General features: G+C 42.3%; 1 protein-coding gene across 1 annotated transcript in view; it reads left to right on the top strand.

Annotated features, from left to right (window-relative positions):
• SLC5A8 (solute carrier family 5 member 8) overlaps positions 1 to 12,236 on the top strand; it is a 122,430-nt gene that overhangs the window by 49,788 nt on the left and 60,406 nt on the right. Inside the window, 3 exon segments of the mRNA XM_049782940.1 lie at positions 7,497 to 7,827; positions 7,830 to 8,018; positions 8,020 to 8,148. Of these exon segments, the coding sequence (XP_049638897.1) occupies positions 7,497 to 7,827; positions 7,830 to 8,018; positions 8,020 to 8,148 (649 nt within the window).

Here is a 12,236-nt window from a genome sequence, read left to right as displayed (position 1 = left end):
TTGGAATAAAGACAGACCCTCAGATCAGTGGAATAGGCTTGAGTTCTCAGAGAACATTCCCCAGACATACAAATACCTAATTTTTGACAAAGGAGCAAGAAAGTGGAGCAGGGAAAACCTCTTCAACAAGTGGTGCTGGCAGAACTGGTTAGCCACTTGCAAAAAAGCGAACATAGACCCCCTCAGTTAACATCATGTACGAAGGTAAAATACAAATGGATTAAAGACCTTGATCTTTAATCAGACCGGATCCCATAAGGTATATAGAACAACACGTAGGTAAAACACTCCATGACATTGAGACTAAAGGCATCTTCAAGGAGGAAACTGGACTTTCCAAACAAGTGGAAACAGAGATAACAGAAGGGAATACATTAAGCTGAGAAGTTTCTGCACCTCAAAAGAAATAGTGCCCAGGATACAAGAGACACCCACCGTGTGGGAGAAACTATTCACCCAATACCCATCAGATCAGGGAGATGCAAATCAAAACAACGATGAGATACCATCTCACACCACAGAGGTTGGCACACATCACAAACAACGAGAACAATCAGTGCTGGCAGGGATGTGGAGAGAAAGGAACTCGTATCCACTGCTGGTGGGAATGCCATCTAGTCCAATCTCTATGGAAAGTGATATGGAGATTCCTTCAAAAACTGGAAATTGAGCTCCTATTCAACCCAGCTATTCCACTTCTAGGGATATACCCTAGGAACACAAGAATACAATACAAATACCCTTCCTCACACTATATTTATTGCAGCACTATTTACAATAGCCAGGCTCTGGAAACAACCAAGATACCCTTCAACAGATGAATGGCTAAAGAAACGTGGTACATATACACAATGGAATATTATGCAGCCGTCAGGAGAGATGAAGTCATGAAATTTTCCTATACATGGATGTACATGGAATCTATCATGCTGGGTGAAATAAGTCAGAGGGAGAGAGAGACACACACAGAATAGTCTCACTCATCTATGGGTTTTAAGAAAAATAAAAGTCATTTTTGCAACAATCCTCAGAGACAATGAGAGGAGAGCTGGAACTTCCAGCTCACTTCATGAGGCTCACCACAAAGAGTGGTGAGTGCAGTTATAGAAATAACTACACTGAGAACTACCATAACCATGTGAATGAATGAGGGAACTGGAAAGCCTGTCTAGAGTACAGGTGGGGTTGGGGTGGGGTGGAGGGAGATTTGGGACATTGGTGGTGGGAATGTTGCACTGGTGAAGGGGGGTGTTGTTTACATGACTGAAACCTAATCACAATCATGTTTGTAATCAAGGTGCTTAAATAAAGATATTATAAATAAAAAAATAAATGCAACCTGGATATTTTTAGTATAAGTAAAGGTCTTAGAGACCTTTTCAGATGGAGCATGTGAAATCCAGATTGTCCAGGGAAAATTCGGGATATATGCTTAAAATAAAACATCTGTGTTCCACTACAAAAAAAAAAAAAAAAAAAAAAAAAAAAAAAAAAAAGAAGGAAGAAAAAAAAAGAAAAAAAAAAAAAAGAAACAATCAGAGCTGATGGGGATATGGGGAAAAAGGAACTCTCATGCAGTGCTGGTGGAAATGCTGTCTAGTCCAGCCTTTATGGAAAACAAAATAGAGATTCCTCATAAAACTGGAAATTGAGCTCCCATATAATCCAGCTATACCACTCCTAGGGATATACCCTAGGAACACAAAACTACAATTCAAAAATCTCTTCCTCACACCAATATTCATTGCAGCGCTATTTACAATAGCCAGACTCTGGAAACAACCAAGATGCCCTTCAACAGATGACTGGTTAAAGAAACCATGGTACATATGCATAATGGAATATTATGCAGCCGTTAGGAAAAAGGAAGTCATGAAATTTTCCTATACGTGGACGTACATGGAATCTATTATGCTGAGTAAAATAAGTTAGAGGGAGTGAGATTAACACAGAAAAGTCTCACTCATCTATGGTTTTTTTTTTCTAAATAATTAAGGACACTATTGTAATAATGCCCAGGGACAATAGAGATGAGGGTCGGAAGGACCGGCTCACAATATGAAGCTCACCACAAAGAATGGTGAGTGCAGTTAGGGAAATAACTACATTAACAAGTATCATGACAATGTTTTTTGTTTGTTTATTTGTTTTGGTCCACACCTGGTGATGTTCAGGGGTTACTCATGGCTATATGCTCAGAAATCGCTCCTGCCTTGGGGGACCATATGGGATGCCTGGGATTGAACCGTGGTCCGCCCTAGGTTAGCGCGTGCAAGGCAAATGCTCTACCGCTTGCACCACCATTCTGGCCCTATCATGACAATTTTAATGAGTGAGAGTAGAATGCCTATCTTGAATATAGGCAGGGGTGGGAAAGGAGGGAAGGGGGGCATTTGTTGTAGAAAGGTTGTACTGTGGAAGGGGGCTGCTCTTTTTATGACTGAAACCCAACTACAATCATGCTTGTAATCATGGTGCTTAAATAATTTCTAAAAATTAGTAAAACAAACACCCCCCCCCAAATAAAACAAACAAACAAACAAACAAAAGAATGTGCCTGTCAAAGAGGCAGGCTATTGGGAACTGGGATCACTCGTGATGGGAAGCTGGCACTGGTGGCCAGGCTGGGACTGGAACATTGTATACCTAAAATTCTACTTTGAATAACTTTGTAAATCACACTGTTTTGTTTAGAAAAAGAAGTAGAAGCTGATGCCAAGAACTCTGCTTCTCCAGGAAGATTGCTAAGTCACGTGATCATCTTGCTGTTAACATCAGGACAACAGCTCCTGGGGAACATCTGGACTCACCAGTGAGAGAGCCTCCCACAGGGTAGGGGGACTAACTAACCCTGCTCACTCTCCTGGCCCAGCTCACTGACCTTTGCACACACTCAGCTCCTGAGCTCCTGGGAATCACACTGGGTATGGAATATGATAACTGAGCAGGCCTGAGCCTCTGTCTGGCCCTGAAAGACAGTGATCTTGGGTGAAAAGGCCTTTTTTTTTTTTTTTTTTGGTTTTGCTGCTAATTAAAAAAATTCAAGGTGACATTATACATATTTGGGGGGGGGGTGTTCATACCCAGCAGTGCTCAGGATTTACTCCTGGCTCTGCACTCAGGAATCACTCCTAGAGGAATTGGGGGATCTTATGGGATGCTGGAAATTAAACTGGAGTCATCTATATGCAAAGAAAGCACCCTACCTGCTGTGTTATTGCTCTGTCCCCCTATAATATTTTTTTTTCTTCCTTTGGTTTTTTTTTTTTTTTTTGGTTTTTCAGGCCACACCCGTTTGATGCTCTGAGGTTACTCCTGGCTAATAAATTGCCCCGGCTTGGGGGGACCATATGGGATACTGGGGGATCGAACCGCAGTCCTGATCTTGGCTAGCGCTTGCAAGGCAGACACCTTACCTCTAGTGCCACCTCTCCGGCCTCTCTTCCTTTGGTTCTGAGTTCAAATCTAGTGCCTTTTGTATGCCATAGCCCCAGGTTTGCTCTCTAACAATGCAAGATCTCATGGGAACTGCAAGGAGTCTCTCTCTCTCTGTCTCTCTCTCTGTCTCTCTGTGTCTCTGTCTCTCTCTCTTTCACACACACATACACACACACAGATACACACACACACACACACACACGCACACACCAGACATTGAATAGAATAAAGAGCAGGCTTTACATGTGAAAGGCATCAAGGCAAGTGTTTTACTGCAGAAGTATTTTATATCCACTGCCCATAAACTAAACTAAACTTAACTAAAAAACACTTAAACTAAAAAGCACTTAAACTAAAAAACGCCCAACCCACTGTCTCCTACATCACCCATCTCTTTGCCTCTGTTAACCTTAGTTGTCAGTGACAGATGTTTTTTTTTCTGTATGTCAATATTATTATTATTATTTGTATACTGGGGCACTCCTAGTAATTTCACTGGGTTTGGGGCTGCATTGATCACTTGGGTTCCATGATTCTGATGATTCTGTGTTTGGGTCCACTAGAGCCATGCTGGCCACCAGGGGTCACCAGAAATAAACTCTTGGTGCTCCAGGGGTCATGCAGTGACAGGAAGGGATGTCCTGGCGCTATCACTTGAGTTAATAAACCTATTAGTGCCTGCTTATCAATTTTATATCTTATGTTTTTATATCTTATGTTGCTTGTGTGGGTGTACTTTTCTTTCCGTTCTGACTTACTCATCATTGTTTAATTACCTCATTTCTTCCATTTTGCTGCAAATGGCAAGACTTCTTTTTCCCTTGAAAGCTGGACCATATCCTTACAAGTATATGTATGTATATACACAAATGCATAAATGTCACATCTTCTGTGTCACACCATCATTTTCTGTCACTTTTATTATTCCCATATGGAAGCTTTTTAAAATAAGTGTTTTGTTAGCCTTGGGGCTATAAAACTTTCCATTTTGATGTGTTCATATTCTTCAGATATGTCTACAAAGAGTGGGATCACCAGATCATATAGCCTCTCTGTTTCTCGGTTGCTGCAGAAAGCTTCATGCTGTTTTCCAGAGGTCAAATTAAGAGACAGTCTTACCAACAGTGTCTGAGGTCTCCTTCATCTTCACACTCTACACATGTCAACATTTGTTCTTCTTTTTATTTTTTTACTTGTTCTTCTTCTGAATGTGAGTCATCTCTGTGGTGGATAGCATATCTCATTGATGTGCATCTCCCTGGTAATCAAATATCATAAGCATTAATTTTTTAAATTTTTATTGTGATTATGTAGTTTACAATGCTATTTTAATAATGGCTTTAAATGCACATAATTCCAATACCAAACCCATCATCAGTGTACTCCCTCCTTTCCCAAGGACACATCCTTCCCTAAGTCTGCCCCTTCCCAACTAAATTGTATGGCTCAGTTCTCCCATAATGTTGCCTATGAACCATGAGCATCTTTGAGTGCTCTATTCACATATATGTATGTCCTTTCTGGAGAATTGTCTATTCAGGTCTGCCCATATTTTAATTGGTCTATTTATATATTTTTGTTGCCAAGTTGTATGAGTTCTTGCATTTACTATTGGTACAATAATATATCCAACATGCTATTAATCTTAATATTATACTTTGGATATTAACCTTTTGGGTATGCATGATATGTTTTAGACTAGAGTCTATTCTCCCCTTCAGTAGGTTTTTTTGGGGGGTTGGGTTTGAGGCCAAACCGGGCAGTGCTCAGAGGTTACTCCTGGCTCTGCGCTCAGAAATCGCTTCTGGCAGGCTTGGAGGACCATGTAGGTTGCTGGAAATCGAACGCAGGTGTGTCCTGAGCCTGCCGAGTGCAAGTGCAAGGCAAACACCCTTCTGCTGTGCAATCTCCACAGCCCTTCCCCTTCAGTAGTCTGTATACTGTTTCAAATCACTAATTATATGCCAATTCTTTTCCTAAAAAAAAAGATTTTCAATTTACTTAGTTCAATTCTTTATCTTTATTTTCATTTCCTTGGCAGTTGGGTTTAGTTCACAAATGCACCCTGGTTCTGATGTCATGGGGTATTTCTGTTATCTTATCTATGTACTTTATGATTTTTTGCTTACATTTAACCTGAAACTATTCTGACTCAACTGGAGTGAAAGGTGTGCTGACCCTTAGCTGTTTGGAGATCTGGTATTAACTTTAAGCATCCAAAAGATAATAATTTTCATATAACTAGTAATTTTCTTAGATCGCAGTCAATTTGAATTTAAGTTCCTGGATGGGTCATAAATTAGAATCCTTTGCCTTGTTTACTTACAGTTATTTCTGTGTCTTTATGTCTATCTCTCTGTCTCTCAGTATATAAATATCTTTCATATAAATTTCTCTATATATAATGGCTTTATTAAATTTCTCACTGTTGGGAACATAATTCCAAAACACATTTTCAGTGTAAGTAATTTAACTTACACCTTCTTTTTTTTTTTTTTTTTGGTTTTTCGGGCCACACCCATTTGATACTCAGGGGATACTCCTGGCTAAGCTCTCAGAAATTGCCCCTGGCTTGGTGCGACCATATGGGATGACGGGGGGATCAAACCACGGTCTTTCCTTGGCTAGTGCTTGCAAAGCAGACGCCTTACCTCTAGCGCCACCTCGCCGGCCCCAACTTACACCTTCTTAACTTAGATTTTCTTCTTTAATTTTATTTGAAAACATCAGATGACAGTTTATAAAAAATAAGAAACTAACTTTTCTTCATATATCTGGTAAGGCTAAATATGTCCCGTGAATTATTTTCTGATGGATTAACCAGTTAATTGCAAAAATACAAAAAACATAGTGAAGAGGGCCTTAAACATGTGCTGGGCACATGTGACAAGAGGACTTTTGAGGTACAACTAACTGTACCTAAAATTTAATTCTGGCTCTGTGTTCAGGGATCACTTTTGTTGGAGTTCAGGAAACCATGCATGATGCTGGGGATCTACCCAGGAAGGGTACGTGCAAGGTAAACATTGTACCCGCTGCCATGTTTCTGACCCATGATCTTTTTAAAAATGCAAATCCAGAACTAATATTGCTTTGCAACCTCGACTTATGTGTTAGTGTTTCCAGGAAATTTCACTTTTAAAAAGTAATTGGTTTTTGGATCACAGCGATTGAATCTTAGGGTTACTTCTCCACAGCACTCAGGAATTATTACTCTTGCCAGTGCTTGGGGGACCATATGGAATTCCGGGGATTGAACTCTGGTCAACCCCGTGCAAGGTAAGAGGCCTACCGGCTGTGCTACCCTCGAGCCCCACAAGTCCACTCTTTAAATGTCCCGATTACTGACACCAAGTATGATCTATGGTTTGCTTCCCCCCACCCCGCCTGCATTTATCACTCACCTGCTTTTTTTCTTTTTCACTCACCTGCTTTTGACCTCTAAAAATAGCCCTGTGGTTAAGAAAAGATTCTTCCATTAGAAATGGCCCAGGAAGGAACAAATCTTAACTGCCATTTCCTTAGGCAAGTTTTGGACCTTCCTGAGCCAGTTACCTTATTTACAAAACAAATTATTCCAATTAGGAGGGAAAATTCTGTAGGCATCACCCAAGTTTGCCACCGCCTAGTAGGCATATTAAATAGCCGTAACTGCTAATACTACAGAAGCCATTCCTTCTAGGAGAAGACATTCAAGATCAAGGTGTTAGTGGAGAGTCAGGGGCTCTTGTGTGGTAGTGGTGAGGGTGCAGTTACTGTACACCATACACTTTCATACTAGTGTAGCCACCATACTTCAAACTGAACTAAAATATTTTTTTTCTCATTAGCAACCTTTTATCTCCCGGAGGTTTGAGACCTTGGCTACCAGCTCAGGTCAACAGAATTGTTCAGTGATTTGTCACCGAAATAAGGCTCTTGGAAAACGCCTGCTGTCGCTTCTCCAAGGGACTTTGAAACGAAGCGCTAAACTATAGGCTCGAAAGCCGCCCTTCGCCCCGCGCTCCGGGTAGGCAGTCGGGTTCATTGAATAGCTAGCGCCCACGCCGGGTGCCAAGCAATGCAATTCGCAGCAATTCGAAGGACTCGCAGGCCCTGCGACGGCGGCGTCGGGCGCTCCGGGGTTCGCACCGCCTGAATCCGCCTCGCCCTGCCCAGGGCGCCTCCAAATCCCCGGGTGCGGGGCTCGGCTCGCCCGGACCGCGGACCGCGACGCTTCCCGGCTGGCGCCTCCCCTCCGCGGCTGCCACGCCTGCCGCGTCCTGGGCCCGGCTTAAGAGCGCGGCTCGCGGAGCGGGGAGCCGGGGGACCGAACCCGCTGTCGTGCGCACCGCGGAGCCGGGACAGGCGCGCGGCTATGGAGGGCAGCGCGACATCGGCACCTTCGTGGTGTGTGGGACTATGTGGTGTTCGCCGGGATGCTGCTCATCTCCGCCGCCATCGGCATCTACTACGCCTTCTCCGGGGGGCTCCAGCAGAATTCCAAGGAATTCCTGATGGGCGGCCGCCGGATGACCGCCGTGCCCGTGGCGCTGTCCCTCACCGCCAGCTTCATGTCTGCCGTCACCGTGCTGGGGACCCCCCTCTGAGGTCTATCGCTTTGGGGCCATCTTCAGCATCTTTGCCGTCACCTACTTCTTCGTGGTCCTCATCAGCGCGGAGGTCTTCCTCCCGGTGTTCTACAGACTGGGCATCACCAGCACCTATGAGGTGAGGGAAGAGGCTGGGAGGGGCTGCGAGGACTGTAAGCCCAGGTCACCCTTTACCAGCCCCTCTCTCCCCGCTATCTGGGGACGCGTGCCTGCAAAATCCCAGAGAAAGCTTGGGTTTGGAGAGAGAGACTCCAAAAGTAAATCGAGCTTTTTCGCTGTCAGGTCCTGCCTGGCTGCTTTTCACATCTTTGAGTTCAGGGGAAAGATTTTTTTTACCTTTGAACCTGGAGGGTGGAGGTGAGTGTTAAGACATTTTCACCTAGAAAAAATTCCCTAATTCCAAATCCCCAGGCAGCATTGAAATCGTAAGCTAGTTCGGAACAGTTTCTTCTCCCAGCCTCTCCAGCCAAACTGGGCTGACAGACACCTTCCCCAGAAAGGCAGACACCCCGAATTTCCAGCAGCATCCTTGCTCTGCTCTCTGTATTAGATTTTGGAGACCAGATTTACCGCTTTCTAGATCAGCGTTTTTTAACCACTGTGCCACAGCACACTAGTGTGTCGTGGGTATTGTCTGGTGTGCCGTGGGCAAAATTCCAATTTCATCCGTAACATGCGGCTTCGGCATGATTGGTTTATTTATGAGCCGAAGCACATGTTAAAAACTATAAAAACTAAAGACTGAGAGAGACTGGGAGCTGTTGACAAAGAGCCAGAATATCAGCTTTGTGTTTAGCCAAACAGGCCCAGGTTTCGCACTGAGTAAGTGAACAGAAATATGAACAAGAGAATTACTTTATATAAAGTCAATATAGGTACAGAGTTAAAATTTTTTTTTAACATTTTCTAATGGTGGTGTGCCTCGTGATTTTTTTTTTTCATGAAAAAAGTGTGCCTTTGCACAAAAAGGTTGAAAAACACTGCTCTAGATGAGTATCCTGGGACTCATCTCACTTGTTTCTTTCATCTCAAAATCAACCTTAATCCTTAACCCATTGTGGAGAGGATTACATGAGATGATGCAAAGTGCCTGGTGGAGTTTGGGTAGGAGAGGTGGGTGTCTGGGAAAGAGAAATTTAAAAACTTCACTGAGAGTTAAAAAAAAAACCAAACCAAAAAAACCGTTGTGTTGCTTAGGGCCACTGGCCTCAGTGCATTTTCCCCCAGTTGCCTGCAGTAAAGGGCTTTTCAAAGATTTTAAAAAGCTATGAAGTGAGAGCACCCAGGGGAAAAATTTTATGGAGTGGGAAGGCCCCAGTTCATTGTATCCCCTTCTTCCAGATACAATTTATGGGCTTCCACAGACAAGTCTGCAAACTGTTCCTCCCTATCTGACTACTGGCTCATGGGCCCTAGTCCCCATTTTCATCCACCACTACCGTCCTTGAATTAAGATCATGTTTACTTTAGTCCGGGGTTACCTGGAAGGCGCACTCCTAGTGAGACTGGTTCAGCGGGTGCGGGGATTGGTTCCCCAATGACACAAGTATTGGTGACAAACTGCCTGGACTCTCATGACATAATCCTGGATGAGGTGGCCCCGGGACAGCCTTGCTTGCTATCGTTTTGGTTAGAGTGTTTGGGAAAGTTTTCCTAGCCACCCCCAAAAGGAAGCAAGAGGAAATTTCTCTGTTTTGCCCAGAAGTTGCAAACTGGCATTGATTTTTTATTTTGAAAGATTCAGATTCTTGCTTCTTAGGAAAACCAGAAGCCTCCTGATCCTGGGTGCACAGAAATTTCAGTGTGTACCAATGACTCCCAATTTCTAGTAGCATCTATTTTAACATCTTTGTATTGGCATTTTCTGATGACAGAGAAATATTTGGATTGATGTTTTTATAAAAAATGCAGAAAGGAAAGCAAGCCAGAATGACAAAAGTTCTTGTTTCAAGGAAGATGAGAGAGAAAAAAGAATTCTAATACCTGTAGAGAATGTTACCACATGGCTCAGATATCAGCCAGTATGTTACCTGCTGGAAACTGAGAGATTTTGAATCTGTGAGCTCCAATCTATGGTTAACCAACTCCCAAAGTCAGAAAGGAGTTGAAAAAGCAGGCAAGAGGACTTCAGCCCCCACACATGAGTGCGGCTCTTACAATCACTGACCCATGCTTCTTCATGGTGGTAGCATTAACTCAACCAGAAAAAGAGTTCTCACACATTTGCAGCAGAAGAGGTGAAGTTGGCAGAGTTGCAGCTGACAATGGGGAACTCTTATATTACTGAATTCTGCATGCATGCTGGTCTTGAGGCCTCACATTTTTCTGACATTATCTGACTCAAAACAGTCCTTAAAGAGAGAAGTATGAGAACCACTTTTTGCAAAGACCAAATTAATCTATGGGAGCAAAGTAGACACGTGCTAGAAGGCTGTGCATTGGGTGTATACTGGCTGCTCCTTGGAGACTCTTGGCAAGTTCCTTAACTTGGAACAGGTTTGTATTAACAAACCTTGGGCAGAGAAAACAAGGGATATGGAACAGTACACATGGAAGTGTGGATACATTGGGGGTATCCACAACTAATAAGGTACCAGGCACATGGGGATAGGAAAATGAGATAACATGCTATGTCTGAAATGGACATTTTCTTGAAAAGTAACTTTTTTACTTTGTTTATGCTGAGAAGCAGAGACACCGATATGCTAGGAAGTCCAACATTTGGTGATATTTGAGCCTTCTTGCTCAGGAGTTAAATATCTTCCTAGTTATATTTTACTCGCTAAAAGTGGTAGTTTGGATGCTTGATTGCTATTGACTTATCACTGCCTTCAGATGAGTATTTAGCAATTTAACTTACAGATAACAACAGGCAAGAATAATGTAGGAGTTTTTTTTATTTATAATCTTTTTTAATTGATAGGAAGCAGGCTTTAATTGATGACTTAGTAAGCAGGTACCTTTTAGTTACTTTAAATATTTATTTAATTTTTAATTTATCCTGATTTATAAAGCTGTTGAGAACAGGGTTTCAGGCTTTTGATGTTTCAACTCTGAACCCACCAGGGTCAGAATCCCCACCATCACCAATGAACCAACTTTCCCTCCTCCTCTTCATCTTGCCTCATTGGCAAACTCACTTTTTTCAAATTATTTATTATAATTTGTGTCACAGAGTTACACTGGTTTTGATTCTTGTGTTCTGATGTACATATGTACCTCACATCACCAAGACCCTTGACCAATAATACCCTTATGCTACTGTTGGTTTATTTCCTCATATCGCTCCTTTTTCTCCTTTCTTATTTTTTTATTTTATTTTTTATTTTAATTTTTTTTTTGGTTTTTGGGTCACACCCGGCGTTGCTCAGGGGTTACTCCTGGCTGTCTGCTCAGAAATAGCTCCTGGCAGGCACGGGGGACCATATGGGACACCGGGATTCGAACCAACCACCTTTGGTCCTGGATCGGCTGCTTGCAAGGCAAACGCCGCTGTGCTATCTCTCCGGGCCCCCTTTTTCTCCTTTCTTGCCATTCTCATTTCTATAAGGTAGGGTCAAAGGTTTGCTATCAGTTTATACCTTCCAGTCTCTATTCTTTTACTCTACATAAATAGAGACACTCATTCACTACTTTTTAAAGATCTTCTTTCTGGATCTAGAGAGAGATATATGCTTAAAATGAACTGCCTAGAGTTTTTTACTACTTGTAATCTAGGTGGCTTTTTACTTAATTATACTTTTAAGGACTTCGAGAGAACTTGGTTGAATGTAGTCATCTAATGTTATTTTGTAGTCTTAAAACTGCAGTCTGGGTCTACTGCCAAGTGACTGGCTTCTGAAATCTCTAGGTTTTCTTTAGTAAAACAAGAAATACAATATATAATTATATAATATATAATTAATAAATAATATAATATATAATATAAATAACATATATGATATGTAATATATAAAACATTCATCAGGCCATGAAAGACTTTGTGCTTCAGGCTTGGGAGTAGTCTTGTGTGAACTTAACTCTAAAAGTCTACCTGGATTCAGCTGACATTGGGGGAAATATATATACTTTTTTTTTCTGCCACACCTGCTGGTGCTCAGGGATTACTCCTATCTGGCTCAGGGGTCCTTATGGGGTGCTGAAGATTGAACCTAGGTTGCATACATTTGTATGCAAGACACATGTCTTTTCCATTTACTATTGTTC

The sequence above is a fragment of the Suncus etruscus genome, chromosome 11, assembly GCF_024139225.1.
Source record: "Suncus etruscus isolate mSunEtr1 chromosome 11, mSunEtr1.pri.cur, whole genome shotgun sequence".
Classification (NCBI taxonomy): Eukaryota; Metazoa; Chordata; class Mammalia; order Eulipotyphla; family Soricidae; genus Suncus; species Suncus etruscus.
Note: the sequence above shows the minus strand (reverse complement) of the source record. Positions and strands in the feature narration are given on the sequence as shown.